This window comes from Lepisma saccharinum, chromosome 5 (assembly GCF_977018435.1).
Source record: "Lepisma saccharinum chromosome 5, izLepSacc3.1, whole genome shotgun sequence".
Taxonomy (NCBI): Eukaryota; Metazoa; Arthropoda; class Insecta; order Zygentoma; family Lepismatidae; genus Lepisma; species Lepisma saccharinum.
The window spans coordinates 78,524,777-78,542,341 of NC_139233.1; the positions used below are offsets into that span (position 1 = coordinate 78,524,777).

Sequence of the window (17,565 nt, forward strand, 5' to 3'; positions counted from 1 at the left end):
ACTTTGGAATCAAATATCTCCATTATTTGAGTTTTCCACATGCTGGAACCAATTTTATATTACAGAATACATCAAAATTTGTCTATTACAAGGTAACCATTCTGAATGTTTAATAATTTTTTTTTTCAAATTTTCCTAGCAGGAACACTAATTATCGTTGTGACATGAAATTTGAACCTTCCTTAAAATAATGAGCACTATTTGGATTAGAAAAAAGTTATTTATGTTGAAAATAAAACCTTCAAAATGACCTTACATAAATCGGAACCATATTAGAGTGCATTCAGGGTCTATTTTAATTCTAAGACAACCAAACCTGACCTTCCTAACCTAACCACAAAAGCATATATTGACAAAATCTTAAGTAATCGCTAAAACTCTGCAGTATGTGTTAACCCTTAGTACGCCCCACGGTCTGACGAAAGTAAGCCCAGTGTCGCAGAGGCTTTGAGCGGGAAATTTGAATTCGTATACATAATGGAGAAAAATCGTAATAACTCTGGCACTATAGGACCAATCTACTTCAGATAACTTTTGTTTTGCAGGTAATACATCGGTGCATGCAACCATGTAAAATTTGGATGCCCCAACCATGGGGGGGTTACGGGCGGGGGCTGCATCCCCCGAATTTCAATGAAAAAACAAAAATGTGGAGTTAGCCCCCTCTTCTCCAGCTACTTTGGGGAGAAAACCGGAACTTTTGCTTTTTTTTTTTTTTTTTTTTTTTTAAAGAATGGACCTTCCGCAACAGAATGAAACTTGATTCATGTTCGTGGGTGCAATACAATTTGAATAATAAGGCAAAACGTAAAACTCTAGCGAATTTTAGCCAATTTGCATATTATTCATAAAATTGTTATAACTGACACTATGGGACCAATCTACTTCGGATAACTTTTGTTTTGCAGGCACATCAGTGCATGCAACCATGTAAAATTTGGATGCCCCAACCATGGGGGGGGGTTACGGGCGGGGGCTGCATCCCCCAAATTTCAATGAAAAAAGCATGAAAATTTGGAGTTTACCCCCCATCTCCAGCTACTTTGGGGAGAAAACCGAAACTTTTGCTTTTTTTTAAAGAATGGACCTTCCGCAACAGAATGAAACTTGATTCATGTTCGTGGGTGCAATACAATTTGAATAATAAAGCAAAACTTAAAACTCTAGCGAATTTTAGCCAATTTGCATATTATTCATAAAATTGTTATAACTGACACTATGGGACCAATCTACTTTGGATAACTTTTGTTTTGCAGGTAATACATCGGCAACCATGTAAAATTTGGATGGCCCAACCATGGGGGGGAGGGGTTATGGGCAGCCGAATTTCAATGAAAAAAATCATAAAAATGTGGAGTTTGCCCCCTCTTCTCCAGCTAGTTTGGGGAGAAAACCTGAACTTTTGCTTTTTTCGTTCGCACTTGCATCTTGTGTAGCTACTGGTGAGGCCTTTGTTAGTCCTAACAGGAGGGAAGGGAGCCTTTGCAATCATTTGTTTTGTCTATACTTCTGGATAGATGCACGCTTTACACTCATGCTTCTGGCCTCTGGCTATCGTCAAGCTTCATTGCATTTCTAACATAGAGGCGACAGAAAGCTGACACCACCAAACCTCATCAAATCCCCTCTCTCCTTGCCCTACCCCCCCCCCCCCCTCGTTCAGCTGGATCACCAGGTCTAAACACAAAGAAGAATGTGTGCCTTATCAGTACTAAATAACAGCGTTGGAAGCTTGGAGGAAAACAGCATCGTAAATACCAAGCATTCATTGTGTCTGTCAAGTGTCGAGCCAACACGTGTTTGGGCACCCAAACACGTGACATATTCCGAGAAAGGAGGGGGGGGGGGATTTGGAATTTTCTTAAACACATGTTCCCGAACGAACTGTCAGTGTTTCAACCTCGATATACAAATATAAGTGTGCCAAACCCCTGATAATTGTACCTAAAGCTGTTTGTAACATATGTTACACATTCTACAAGGGACATACTTTTTGGGTAACATGTGTTACGTGGGCGGACTAAAGGTTAATAGACATAAATCGAAATCGAACCATGTAAAAGTTTCATTTGTAGCATTATGAAATCTTAATAAAACAAATGGAACTTGGGCCCATTTTCACCACTTTTCAGCATAATTTCATTCAACACGCAAAAAATACGTAAAATTACAATTGGCATCAAACCAACATTCATAACCTAACAACGATGTGTGACCAGCGTACGTTTAATTCCTCTATTTCGCACCAGTTTTTAAAAAATAAATTCGTTCTACATGCACAAAACACTTGCATATTCGAATAATGACGTCACTGATACTGCATAAAATCACTAATTTCTTGGGTGTAACACATCTCTGCAATGTAAAAACTACGACAACGAGCAAATGAACTAGTTGATCAGGTTGCTTCTGAACGGGATGCAAACTAAGGACTCAAATTCACAGAACGGGTTCACATGAAGAACGAAGTAGTCCGTCGCTTTTTTTTACTCTGCGTCCGCTCCTGTCCAGTGTGACGTCAACCACAGCCAGTTACGTGAAATTCTTCTCTTCAAGCTTTATTACAGATCCAAAACCAATGAACTGTCTGAACACCAACAGCTCCGCTTCATGTATCAAAAGAGAACGGTTTCCGAACGGTTGTGTTCTTGAAGAAAATTTTCTCACCACACACAAAGCTAGAGCAACATTTTGTTCTGCAAGACATTCTGAGGATGGCTGGTGTGTAGGTTTCGTCTTGAGTAGCTTGTTCTCTAAGGAAAAATCTCACGCCTCTCCAAATTCCGGTCTTGAACAGGTTCACAAGAACGAGTTGAAAATGAACGGATCCAAGAACCTAGATCCGAAATCCGAAGGAACCATAATTTTGTACGTAACAGACTAGAAGTCAATGACTAGAGGAACAAGTTTCTGAACAATCTTTTTTTTTGGGGGGGGACTGGAATCACAAGAACCAAATTCGGAAGTGGAAATGAACCGTTCGTTCATTTTTGTAACTGGTTCTCCTGCAACTCCAAAATGCGCGTCAATTCCAGAAAATATGCAAAATTCCCTGACCAACCAAATTCCCTGACTTTTCTCAGTTTTCAAGACACGGTGCAACCCTGTTACACGTATTTTCCCGGCGAAGCTCTTCCGTTTAGCACCTATTATTTCTGTCGCTACTTTCTTCAAAACTGATAATCTTGATTTGAGATTGCACAGAGTGAAGAAAAAGCAAATAGAAACACCCCATTTTTTTTAAAGTCAACTGAAATTATTTTTAAGAATATTATCTTCTTTTCGGCAACAGTTTTGATATCCTTAAAATACTTTGCTGCAGCACCACGACAGATCAACACAATCTTAAGCGATATTTTTAAAATTTATGGAATCTAACACGAATGAAACAAATAATTAATGTGCTAATTTCTATCTTCATCAGATTTTTCTGGAATAATGTTAAATCACCATTAACCTGCAAGGATACGAGAATGGGTAAAAATGACCAAAAGATTTTGAAATATTTCTTTCATCCTTACCAATGAGTGTGCCTGAGGCGATCCTTCTCAGTACCTTTCCAGTAAACACTTTCGAATGTCATGACCTTGAATCAGATATGAGGCTTCCTTAGTTTCCCTCACAGGGGTGTAAAAACTTTGCTCGTGTAAACTTCAACCACATGTATGCTCCTGAGTTTCAGCTTGATATTTAAACATTATACTTTCTCTCATTTTTATCAATTGTGAAACGCAATCAAGATGTTCAAAATTGATACAATTAGTTTAACCAATAAAGTTAATGTTAATCAAATGCTTTAATGTAATTATAACTGATTTACAAAGTTATTCTGCTTCTGGGTAATATTAACAGAGCAGAGTCTTTGGGGACAATTTTGTGGAGGGTGTTTATGAATGTTTTGGGAGGTGTTAGGGGTTGTTGGGAACGTAGGAGTAAATATCTGTTACACTGCACTACTTCTATATGTATTAAGCATCAGCTGATAGCGAAATCTGAGACTACCTATTCCCCTAGTCTGCACACACATGACCACGTTTCATTCAGGGTTGCCAGATGACTCATTAACAATGGAGCACATGTTCACAAGTAAGCTAAATTTGTCAAAAATAGCAAAAAGTAGCAAAACTTTTTTTCCCGTGCAGTTTTCACAATACTTTAAAGTAACCTTTGCTTTAGAAATAGTCGTCGGAACTGGCAGCGAAAGCTATGTTAACTCAAGATAACTTTTATATTTTCAAGTCAAGAATAAAAACATGTTTTATTGTAATTGACATATGTGTTCTTTTTCTGTGCATTACTGAGATGATGTGAGTCTACCTAGCACAATTATATTATCTGGCGAAAAAAAAAATTGCTCCAAGTTTTAAAAATAAGTACAAAATATAGTCTGAAAATTCAATTTTCACGAACCGCCTTTTTGAGGCCCGAAAACAAGGTTTTTTTTTTATGGCAGTTTCATGCCCCATTTAGTTGTTTACAGAAGTGGTAATGTTTTATCCCCTTACCAAAAAGTAAAAATTTATATTTCTGCAGACTTTTTTCGCATTCAGGATCACTGTGCACTGGTGTGCATGGCAATGCGACAATTGCAGAATTCAGGTACCTCTCTCTTGTTTGAATGCAGCTGTCTGCATAGCAAATATTGCCCAAATTATTGTCTGTTGTTTGGTAAAACATAAAGCAAGGATCATTTCTTTCCTTTTCACACTGCTGATAAAAGTTCGGTCTTAGACAATTGCGTTATCTTTAAAATGCGGAGGATTTTCCCTTCTGCCACCTGTTACTCAAACTCGAGCCGGCCTCAGTGCAAAGCTGTCACTTGCCGATAATAGCAATGACTCATCCAGCGCGAAGGAAAGAGCATCATTGTTTTGAATCTCGCAAAGCTGTTTTTATTTGATGATAATGAAATTACATCTAAAGAAAAACAAGAGTTAAAACAACTTCATGATGCCCACAAAGTTCCGATATAATCGCCACTTTTCTTCGGAACCATTTGCATGCTATAAAAAAATAAATCCCTCAATGCCACAGGCTGAAATAAAGACTTTCGTAATTTATTCTCTGGTGCCCAAGAGTGCATTGTCTGACAAACTACATGTAAATGTCAATTTTGTTTCAAACCTTGGTATGTTAAAAGCATATTTATTTATACAGGGTAATTCTTATAGAACCAACCTGATGAATTTGGTAATAATGCTGCAGGCGATGCATATAACTACTCACAATTATGACAATAATCCGTGGGCCATGCTGAGTCGAATGGTGTGCAGGTGGTCTAACAGGTGGCAGCACTTAGGATGCAAGGTTCAAGGACATGTAGCAGTGCAAGTACGAATGTGTTTGCAGTGCCGTCCCCATGTGAGGGGCTCCCCGACCTTTCCAGCCCCGATTTTTTCCTGAGGTGTACTGTGAAGAACAGGATGTATGCAAACAAACTGCCTACGTAACAAGCTTTAAAGGACTTTCAGCTGAAATCAGAAACATCACAGGACAAACACTACAGAGTCTCACGGCAAATATTCAAATATGGTTGGAGGCTTGCCTTCTTGAAAACGGCGGACACTTTCAACACATGCTCTGATCACAATGGTACACTATCCAAGATACGTCATGTTTAAATTAAGTTAATATCTACATGGTGTATTTAATATTACAACTCATTTTGTCAGGTTGGTTCTATGAGAATCATCCTGTACATTACACTTAAGTAAAAATAAACACAGCAAAATTTATAAAGAAAGATGGCACAAGGGCTGTTTATAAATAAGAATGTGAACCAAGAGCTTTAATTTGGAATAACCACTAAAAACACTACACACAAAACAAAATTTAACCTTCTGTAATTTATCACACAAGATACTTACTTGTAAAGACGATATACAAATTATCTCCAATCTTAGAACTTTTCCTCTTCTAAACCATGCTTAAAAAACATGAAAACAGGGACACTATCTCCATCTATATCTCTGTACTCTAGAAGACCTACCATTCCATCAATGTCACAAGACTCCCCTGAAACAATACAGGAAATAAATCAGGATTTAAAGAACATGCAACCTTAATACAAGCAGATTGTAAAAAATGATGTCCTCTAAAAATGGGTCTACTAGTATCCAAATGACACTAAACTTAGTTGTCTCAATAGTTAAAATATGTAAATGAATAGAAATTTAAAGGTGTCCTGCTACTTCTATTATTTTGTCACTTTTCGAACTATGCAGTTAATTGTAAGAATGAAGTTAAATGATAGGACACAATCAGTGGCATATTCCGAAAATTTGAACTGGTTAATAACAATTCCTTATTTATTGTAAATACAGTGGAAACTCGATTTTACATTTTTCAGGGGCAAAGATGAAACAATAAAATGCTGGAAAATGTAACATCAAGGAAAATTTTACAACATTTTACTATGGTGGGATTGAATGTATAATGCGGGAAAATGTAAAATCCGGGAACATAAAATTGGAGTTCCACTGTATTTATGTGATATAATGGAAATAAAACACCAATGCAGGCATGCAAGTGAAACAAAAACAGGAGTCAAGGTAACTTCAAAATTTTCAGCATTTTCTATATACGCACAGTGGAACTTAGATTTTAAGTTTTCCAGGGGACAAGCTGAAAAAACTTAAAATGCAGGAAAATGTTAAACTGAGGAAAACTTTTATAACATTTTACTATGTTGGGACCATAAGATTGAATGTTTAATGCAGGAAATTTTAAATCTGGGTTCCACTGTATGTGAAAAAGGTTGGTTTAGGAGAATACACCACTGGAACAATGATGCATTCATTTGATACCCAGGAATTACACGAAGGACCAACATTGACCATTGCATCAATGATTGACTATCACACTGAAGAATAGATTATGTCAGTTGTAAAATGTAGGTGTACAAAAACATTTTTTAAAAAAAGTATCAAGCAATATTCTTTGGTGCAATTACTGTGCAATATATATATGTAAAAAAATTAATGTACAATTGCATTTGTTCTCTAAGTCAGAAACTGGGGGATATAGGTGAAAATAATCAAGCTTGAATAAAGAAATTAGAGAGGAAAGTTTCTTCAATCACAGTTTACAATACTAGCTTAAAATGAGGGAATTTGATGCAAGAACAATACAATAAGGAGAAATTTACCCCTCGAAGAATTCTGACCATGGGTCTTTTGCGTGGTAGTAAAATGCCCTACCGACTAGACTACTGTGACCTCACAGAAGTGTGAGGAAAAATTTTCCAACTCTAAGAAGAATGAATCATTGCAAGATGTAACCTCTATAACAATACATGTAAATGTATCTACAAGGCCCGTAGATACCAAACAAGTCCGAACTCATTTTGTAAATTTTTATGTAAATTTGTTGAAGAAAACCAACAGTGGTTGTGCCTAAAGGTGTCCTTAGTTATTTTATTAACTTGGCCCAGTCTCAACACTTGCTAACCGCAGTAACACAGTAGATAGCGTTGAGTGCTCGCGGCGATTTGCAGTTACCCTACCATGAACGAACTGGAAGAGCAGCTAGTATGTTTGAATTTCTGTGCGAAATTGAAGCTTTCAGAGATGCACAACATTACACAGAGCAGATGGTAAGGAATGTTTCAGTTGAACAGAGTGTTACCAATGGCAAAGACATTTCAGATTGGGTCAAACCTCCACATGTCTCACATCAAAAGGGTGTGGAAATTCATACGTGCAAAGTATCATCTCACTGTGCGTGAAGTTGCTTCTGAACTGAACGTCAGTATAGGCTCAAGTCACACAATATTCTTGGACAATCTGCAGATGCAAGTCCTGGCGTGCACATGCTCATTTCCAGGAAGTTTTTGGCAAAGAATCACGATGCCATTGTCCCACAAGCACCTACTACCTTATTTGGCACCACCAGACTTGTTCCCTTTTCCCCAAGTTGAAATCAACCCTCAAATGTCACAGATTCCAAATATCAAGGAGAATTCACTATGGGACCTACAGCCCATTCCAAAACGAGTTCCAGCAAGCATTCCAGGACTAAAAGAAGTGCTACGAGTGATATGTGCGCAGTGGAGGGTAGTACTTTTAAGGAGACAGGTCCACATTGCTAGTGAATAGTACATTTTCTTAATTTTGTAAAAGTTCGGTTAATTTTTGAACAGCCCTTGTACATTCACGGACACTACTGGGTTGTAACAAATCCATTGAAAGTTAATGAGATTGTTACAACCCAAAACTGTCCGTGACTGTACATACTAGTGTCTCATTTCTTAATGTACTGAGAATGCAAAACATCTATGGTGTTAGGAGCATATTTTTTCATCCTCATTATTAACGACAAAAGTACTGTAAAAGAATGGCTTCTTTAAGTGTATTTTTAATTACCTGTGAAAAATTGCAAGTCTTTAAACCTTCCGAGAATGTCTTTCATTACTTTATTCATGTTGTTCTTGAATGTGTCTACTTGATCTGGATTCTTCTCTTCAAGTTTAGCTACCAATCTGAAAGAAATAAACAAAAGTTAATTGAAATTTTGTTCAATATTCCTGACAGAAAACCATAACTTTGAGATAACACACAACATAATCCACTTCTCTCACTACATGGAAAGTGCTCAACTTCTCGCTTGTCAGAAGCCTTGAGTGTACCTCAGTCAGCACTCCTTGTTCCACAGACAAATCAGCCAGAACAAATCTAAGAAACCAAATGGGAAGTTCAGAAATCAAGTACGTTTAGAAGTTTATGTAATCAACAGAGCACACCCTGAAATATCCAACTTATATTACTTTTTCAGATAGAAAGCAGGATAAGGCAAACATCAGGAGTCACTAAGAAAATCGATCATAACTCCTTTAAGAGTGGTTTGACATTTGTTGTTATTCAGAATTAAAAAAGGAACAAACTTGGTTCTTAGTTTTTTTATAACTTACGTTATGGAGATTTATCCAGTGAAACAGTTTCGTGTCCTTTTTCGCCAAGGATTCTAAGCATACTTGACATTCTGGCATATAAAGGGGAAAAATTACTGCATGTGATATTTTGTTGCTGCCTACTATTGCATGGCCTGTGTGATGTCATACATCCAAGATGGCTGCCTCTGTAGATATTAACAAACAAAAACCACCATATATCGTTAACACCTTTAGGAGTCATTTTGACCATTTGTATGTTCAAAAATTGATGGGAAAATTAATTATCTTAAAATAGTTCCCCCCCACCCGACATAATAGATAAAAATAATAACCCTAATATACCTTTAGATATACCCCAGCCTCTGAAAACGATTGAAATCTTACACTACTATAAAACCCACCAACAAATATTAATTAAATCTGAAAACTGTATGATATGTCATCCCAGTAGAATTTCACAAAGCGAAGACATGTGTATGGAGGATGCTTTCATTTAGAGGCATGCAATCATGTATTACTACAGGTGTTTTGCTGGAAAATATGTGTGACCATACAGGACATCCGAAATTTAAGATGGGTCACCATGGAGGTTCTGTACATAAAATAATGTTCATTAAAGTTTATTCACCAGATTTTTCCAAGTAAAAAATATTCATTATTACTATTATTATAACTATTATAGTAAAGTAGTAGTAACGTGATCTGTGACTTCTGAATTGTCCTTTGAAAATTAATCATCTCACCTGTTATCAAGATTAAGAGTATTTGTAATAATTTGGAAAAAACATATCGTCAATAGTCACTTTATTCAAATTCCTCGTCACTGATCTGACTGTTTGGTAAGTCATTGTTTTCACACTTTTCTTCATCTGCACTACAAAGAGAGAGTTCAGTATCCCCCAGAGACTGATCCCGGCATATGCATGAACATTTTCTCTTTCTGCAAACACAACATGTCAACTGTAATTATTCTCTGGAGCTCTAGGTAGTGTGAATATGACAAGAATGATCTTTTTGTCAGCCTCATTTTCTACTTTTTTCCTTCAACAGCATATTGGGATGGGTAGATTTGGATGTTCCTTTTATGCTGTTCTTTCACTCCAATACTTGGAAGTAACTCCTCCTGGTAAAAGGTGTGAGGGTCACTTTGGCGGCAGTGTACTTGCAAAGACAAAAAAAAAGTGGTTGTTGAACATATTCCATGGTGCAGAAGATGATGTACTTGAATCTCTTGCAAATCTTGGTTCTCCTGGATTCGATGAACAAGATGACAGAATGAAAGAATTACCGTATTTATGCGTGTATAATGCACACTTTTTTCCAAAATTTTTGACCCCCAAAACTGGTGCGTATTATGCACGGAATAATTCGGACAGCTAAAATGAAAATATTTTTCACTGTCACTGCGTATAACATGTATATATCTACAGATTGTCTTCCTTTAGCAATAATAATTTTAAAAAATAACTTTTAAAAGCGAAATGGCAGTTTTCCACGAGTTTTTAATTAGTATTGGAAAGTTTTGCGACATCGAGAAAATCAGCACCGTTCTGGCGGCATTCAAGCACGCGCCTCCTGTCACACGGAAGGCGTATCAAGCGGCATTTTTCGCGGGAGAAATAACTTCCACAAAAATCGTTTTCGCCTTAGAAATTTGCAGGAAATCATCGTAAAAAATTGCGTGAAGCCATGCATGTTTTCACTGTCGCTGAGTATATCACGTATCAACAGGCGAAAATACAAATTATGAAGTTGCAATGGTATGCCAAGGCTTTTCGAAGCACAGGGGAGACGGTATGTATACTTTTTTATATTTCTCAATCTTTGGCATTCTTTTTCTTAGGAATGCTGGACAGTGTGGGGGGGGGGGGGTGCTTTGGCTCCCGCTTGGCCACTGACAGATTTGGTTTCTTCATTAATAATATTAAAAAAAAAACGTATAAATATTTTTCCTTTCCTTTGTATCGGAACTTTCTGACGCATCGAGAATAGTGGGATTCTGGCGGGATTCGATGATGCACCTCCCGTCACACGGGAGGCGTATCAGTGGTGTTTTTCGCGGGAGAAATAACGGAAAATAGCTTTCTCAAACAAAAAAAAAAAAGAACTGAACTGAAACTTGTCACCAATATCTGCGACCCCTGCCAAAATGACAAGAAAAACCAAACGAAATATACATAGTATACAGTGGCGTGCCCAAGGGGGACCTTTGGACCAGTATTCCTAAAAAAAAAGATCGTCAAAAGTATGAAAATATGACAAAATTAGGGCTGACTACCAAGAAAAAGTATACATAATCCCTCCCTTTCGAAAATCATGGGCACGCCACTGATGGCATATAACCTGAAATAACATAACCTAATAACAAATATGAAGGTAAAATAATTACGTCAACACTTACCAAATAGAAATAACTTCTGTATATTTACTGCACTATTGTAACTTGACTCACGTAAATAAATAAATAACGTTTAGGCTACATTTAATTTCGTCATTCACTCCAAGCAGTTCAGTTACTAACACAAGCTGTCTGAAATGGCACAACACTCACTCACTGTCACTACTGCTGCTGTCGCAAGAATTGTTGGTCTCACAGTCTATGTCTTGCAAGAATTGTTGGTCTCACAGTCTATGTCTTCATAAATTTTCTCATCCTCACTTCCATCCATCTTGTTTGATATTCCAGTTACTTTAAAACTTTTGACCACCATTTCCATGGAGATGGAGTTCCATGCCTCACGAACCCATTCGCAAACAATTGGCAGCGACGCACGTTTCATCCTCCTGCTTGGTGTGAGTTCATGCAGCGTTGATGTCATCCATCTACTGTAAGCAGCTCGCACTGCGACCTTGAACGGGCGGTTGATAACTACATCCAAGGGCTGCAGCACTTTCGTCATTCCCCCCGGTATCACCACCAAATCTGACGAATGACGAATTCTTTCATTCACATCATTGGTGGTGTGTCCGCGGAAACTGTCTAAGACAAGCATCGAAGGTTGCCTCAATAAAGCACCCGGCCGCCGATCCCACACACAATTCAACCAGTCCTTCATGAGTTCTTCCGTCATCCACCCCTTTTCCTGCGCTCTCACTATAACTCCTGATGGAAATGCTTCTTTGGGGACTTTTTCGGTTTAAATATTATATACGGAGGCAACTTGCGACCGTCAGCCGTGATAGCCAGCATAACAGTGCACCGTTGCTTGTCTGCTCCAGTTGTCCGAACCTGCACAGATCTATCTCCAATGGGATGAACACTCGTCGATTCTGGCATATCGAACCACAATGGAGTTTGATCTGCATTGCCAATCTGTGACATCATGTAGTTCTTCTGTTTTCGCAGCCTGATTATGTATCGGAAAAATCTGGTACGCTGTTCTTCATATTCTTCGGGCATCTTCTGTGCAAGTGTTGTTCTCCGCCTGATGGACAACCGGTTTCTCTTCATGAAGCGCCGGACCCAACCCTAGCTAGCCTTGAAGTCCTTTGCGGGAATATTCTTCTTCCGAGCTATTTTGCTTGCTTCGAAGATGAGCATATCAGTCGAAATAGCATATCCTTAGCGCCGCAAATCCATAATATAATTGCTCCACTTCTGGAAATTTGCAATGCTTCCCCCGAAAAGCCCGCTTCTTGGATGGAGCTCTCTTCAGTTCTTCCTCTTGCTTCCGCCAGTTTCGGACATTTGCTTCACAAAGATCGAATTTTCGAGCCGCAGCCCTGTTGCAGTTTTCCTGCACACACTTTACAACTTGCAATTTGAAAGCAGCAATATAACTCGTTCTCTTTCCCATCCTGATATCTCTTGCTTCTACTACAGAATGAATAAGGAAGTTGCAGAAGAGAAAGTTTTGGGGTGCTTAACATGGTGAGAGAGGGGGAGGTGGTGTGCATTGGTGACTCATAATGTACAGAAGGCGATATTCATGTCTTGGTCCAGTAGGTGACTAATTGAATAGGCATTTTGTCATTCACCTTTATCGACATAGTAACAGTTTTTCGACCTACAACTACTGTCTGATTAAAAATTAGGGATACTCAAATTTGGACTCCTGTTAAAAATTGACCAGCAGACCTGCATAAAAATAGTTACATCAAAATTTAGCTTCTTCAATTCTGCCTTAATCAGTGGCGGGCCCAAGGAGCTGGTTCGTGGAGGTCATAACCCCACCCCTTTTGCCAAGCATTCCTAGAAAGAGAATGTCAAGGCAGAAAAAATAACAAAATGAGGGCCAAGTACTAAAATAAGAATACATGCCCCCCCCCCCTTTTTCGAAAATTCTGGGCACACCACTAGCGTTCATGTATGGCAACCATTGTTTTCTGAGTATGCCTTCGATTTTTTTATTGTCCAGAGAACAATAAAGTTCTTTTTTTTTTTAATGTTTTCCAAATGACCCCTCCGTTTGAAATTCTATTAATAAAAAACGTGTGGCCAAAAAAAAGTTTATCAATTTCGTGAAAAACAGTTTTGTTAGTATTTCGAGGTCCTAATAGTATGATCCTGGTCTTGTTTTGAATCTCTTTGCAGTTGTTTTTGAAACCCATTACCATTGTAAACAAGCGATTCAACGCACATCGCAATCGTGAAATCTGCGGATTGTCACTGCAAGTCTGGTACATCCAACGGAGAAAGAAACAGTAGGCAAATTGTCCACCACCATTTTCATTCGACCTGAATTACACAATGTGATGACAATGCATTGAAATAAAGACGTCAATAAGCAGAGAACAATGTCTGCTTCGAACCAACATAGTTTCATTCCTTAAAACAACACAGGATGTAGAATAAAGAAGTAGTGAAAATAGCAGTGGACAATTTGCCTACCATTACCTTTGCTGTTGACTGTACCTACAATACGGGCCGCATTATCTTCAACGCACATCGCTTTTTCATTGAATATTAATTTCTATAAAATCTATTTCGCAACGTGGGTCTACAATTGTAGTGAGTTTTACAAACAGCTGCAAAGAGCTTCAAAACAAGACCAGGATCATACTTTTGGGGCTATCCAGAACCCCGACTTGACGTTTTCCAGGGGCCCATAAATAGAAAACTTAAAATGCGGTAAGCATAAGGGAGGAACGAAACTCAAGTGTCGATAAGAAACGAAAGCAGTATGATTATCGATTATTAAGGAAGAAGCAAGACATGCTGTGAAAAACAGTAACGGATTAACGCGACCCACTTTCGAGGGTTGGGAAGGTGGTTGATTTCTTCTACTGCCGCCTATTAGGTTCAATTTATGCATCTGATTGTGTGGGATATCCGTTTACTCTGTAAACTGGTAATTTAGTTGCTAGTTTTATAAATCTCGGGTAATTGGAGGGGATGATCATTTGTAGCTAAACATCAAGCATCTTTCAATACTGTAATCAAAGTATCCTAAATTCAGTTCACAGATCCTACTTCGAGCTGAATATGTATCAAGTCCCGATCAGCCCAACAGCATAAAGTGAACTCAAAACAAGCTTTGTCAAACTTACATATTTTTAAACGTCACAATAGGGGGGTTATCAGTGACGTGCTCAGGATTTTCAGGGGGAGGGGTAGGTATACTTTCTTTTAGTAGTCAGCCTTCATTTTCCCATCTTTTCTGCCTTTGACGTTATTTTTCTTTTTAGGAATAGTGGGCCAAAGTGAGGGGGTTATAACCCCCTCTCCCCTCTGGACACACTTCTGATTTACGTCCATATTGATCAACGATTTATCGTTGAATTTAGCAATCTTGTGAAGTGAAAACACCCCTTCCACCCTTAGTTTCCCCGTAAATAAAGTGTTTCGTCGGTTGGTTTCTCTCGTTTCTCTCTCTCTCTCGCTCCACGTGAACGTTTAATATTTCGTGATTTATTTTCAGCATGTGAATGGCTCTAAAGGAAAGCAACAATTATATTTTATTCTTAGCATCGTGCGCATTTCAATCCTGTTTCTCAGAAGGTGCAAAAAAAATATACCTAGCCTTTTAACTCCTCGAGTTGTGTCTGGCGCTTGTGTTTCCTAATCATCAAAGAAAAACAACCTTGGGAGACAAGGTTCAAAACAATGCTGTTTTTTCCCCTTCACGATGGATGAGTCATTGCGCTGTAGCAACCAGACAAAACATTGGTGCCAACTAACCTCGCAACAACCATTGGCAACGGGAGGGAGGGGTAGTGGAGCTGAAGGTTCTCCGCCCCATAAGTCTTATCAGAAGTATGCTACTGCGCACTCATTTCCCGCCCAAGTTGCAGAAAGAAAGAAGGGGGAAATGCTGTCAACACAACAGACATACGAGCAAGATTTCGGACGTGTCGCAGATAAGGACATTAAAAAAAAGATCGAAACAGGCTGAACCATGCAATTATTGCAAAGTGCTGCACACGGGTATGGGCAAGATGGGTGATTTTTTGCCTGTTGTTTTTTTTTTTACATACGTTGATTGTATTGTACGTATCCAGGAGCAACTGCTTACTTTTAATTTTAGACGTCACAGGCAAGGAGGAGGGATGCTTTCGCCCTTATGTTAATTGGTTAAGTAAGATGTCTCGTGTCGGGCTAATGTAATCAAGGGGTTCCGGCTTTGATACCCGTTGGAGGCACATAGTGGTTAGGATCCCACTTTAAACTGTAGGTCCAGTCCCCATTAGCCTTTCTGTGCATAAAGTGGACTTAAAACAATTCAATCAATCGTGTCGGGCTAAATTCCACACAAACAAGAAAATCGGGGCAGTAATACTTGTCACATTTTAGTAATTATAAGACTAGTGATGGTACCACGGGGGACATGAGGAGGTTAAACCCCCCCCCCCCCAGCAAACAAGGGAAAAGGGACAGTAAAGTTCTCCGTGCACTTTGCACATGTCGTGATGCATATTCTAGGGGGATGTGGGAGATAACGTGATCAGCACGATGTTCCGACCACCTTTAACCCCACACACGTCCTGCGATCTCTGCCAGTTTGGAGGTCATGTGATTAGCACCATGCTTAGGCAGCCTTTACCCTCCACCCAGGGTTGTCCTCAGGTACTCATTTATTTGAGGCTGGGTGAGCTCCCAAACAATTTTATGCGGCAGTTTATATCACCCACTTCAGAAATCGAACCCCGGTCTACTTCGTGTCAGTCAAGATGCCCTACCGACTGTACCACCACGGTACCCTAGCAGATGAGAATAAATAAATATATGCTCTTTTGGCCCAAATAAGCATTTCAATGGTATTTAGATGTTCACTAAATTTGACTGCTCCCAGAAAATATTGCCACAACCCTCGTTTATCCACTCATTTCTCCTTGCCCCGTCACTGTACAACACACGAGTCACATAATATGCATAGAAAAATGTTCTCTGCCCCTTGCAGAAGAATACACGTGACCCCTCATCCCCAAACAATCGGTTTAACAAGAATATTTTCCGCCAGTGAGTAAAATATCGCCCATCTGCGCATAGAAATAAGGAATCATTTGTGCATTTTCAGTTTCATTCTGGTAACCAAACGAAATAGCATTCGTCAAAAAACTTCAGATTAAAAATAATTTACAGTGAAATATAGGGGCTATCCACCGGAAGGAAGTGCCTTCGCGCGGACGCCATACTTGTAGCACAACAACTTCCGGTTCGTAGGCTCACAACATGCCGCTAAAGGGAGCTGAGATTGTGTCATGTATGAAAGGAACGAATGAGTGTGTACAAGGAGGATGTAAACTACGATCAGGGCTAAATAATCTTTCATGGATCTCTCTTCATCCATTTCCTCGAGATCTAGGCGCCAAATTATTGCATTCAAGCTGTCAGGCGTGAAAATTGGAAGACCATTAGCAGGAGTAGACTGCGCAGTAATGACAACGGATGTGGAAAAACCCAAAAAGTCGGGACCTCAAAAGAAAAAACCATTCCGATCCAGACTTCGGAAAAAATGATAGTTTATTCCCTACATTTTTTTGTACTAAATGTCCGAAATTTATTGAAATTAGCAGGTTTTATTCCAGAAATGCAAAATAAATCATCACCCGAGGGTGAAATTGTGTGTATAATTATAATTTTCTTTTAGTATCGGGTAATGTTGAATATTTTACGCTCCTATAATCTCCCAATTTATTTTTCCCGTTTTGAACGTCAGGACTTTAAAAATACCCCGTCCTGTTTCCTTCCCAACCAAAAATTTTGCGTCCCGCACCACTTGCACTTCATTAAAAGTAGAAGAGAAATCATTCAAATCTCGATTTTTTTCTCTGTTTTAGTGATGTGAGCAAAAATATTACTTTTCCTTTCAAAAGATGCTCGGTCATGGCCAGATAGGTTACACGTTAAGTTCTTGAAGTACACACGAACTGTATTAAATTTTTGTGTAACCAGATTTTTTTTGTGTGTGTAACCAGAGGAAATAAATTTTTGTGCAACCAGAGGAAATATTTTTTGTGTGTAGCCAGAAAATTAAGTGCCGGTACTATTATTAATTTTCGTCTTTTGCAATGGAAATCTTTTCAACATTGATAGATAGAATGCCTCCCCGTTGGCGCAGTGGTAGCCTCGTCGCCTTGCAATCAAGGGGTTCCGGGTTCGATTCCCGGTGGAGGCATATAGTGGTTCGGATCCCAATTTTTTTTAAACTGTAGGTCCAGTCCCGATTAGCCTTACTGTGCACAAAGTGGACTTAAAACACCAACTCAATCAATCAAATCAACATTGATGGAGA

The 17,565-nt window shown here is 38.8% G+C and overlaps 1 protein-coding gene across 1 annotated transcript in view; it reads right to left on the minus strand.

Moving 5' to 3' along the window:
- The window catches only part of Tctp (translationally controlled tumor protein), a 41,594-nt gene that overhangs the window by 4,683 nt on the left and 19,346 nt on the right, over positions 1 to 17,565 (minus strand). Inside the window, exons 4-5 of the mRNA XM_083122696.1 lie at positions 8,364 to 8,479; positions 5,868 to 6,015 (exon numbers count right to left, since the gene is read on the minus strand). Of these exons, the coding sequence (XP_082978822.1) occupies positions 5,900 to 6,015; positions 8,364 to 8,479 (232 nt within the window). The 3' untranslated portion in view covers positions 5,868 to 5,899. The remainder of the gene's footprint in view (positions 1 to 5,867; positions 6,016 to 8,363; positions 8,480 to 17,565) is intronic.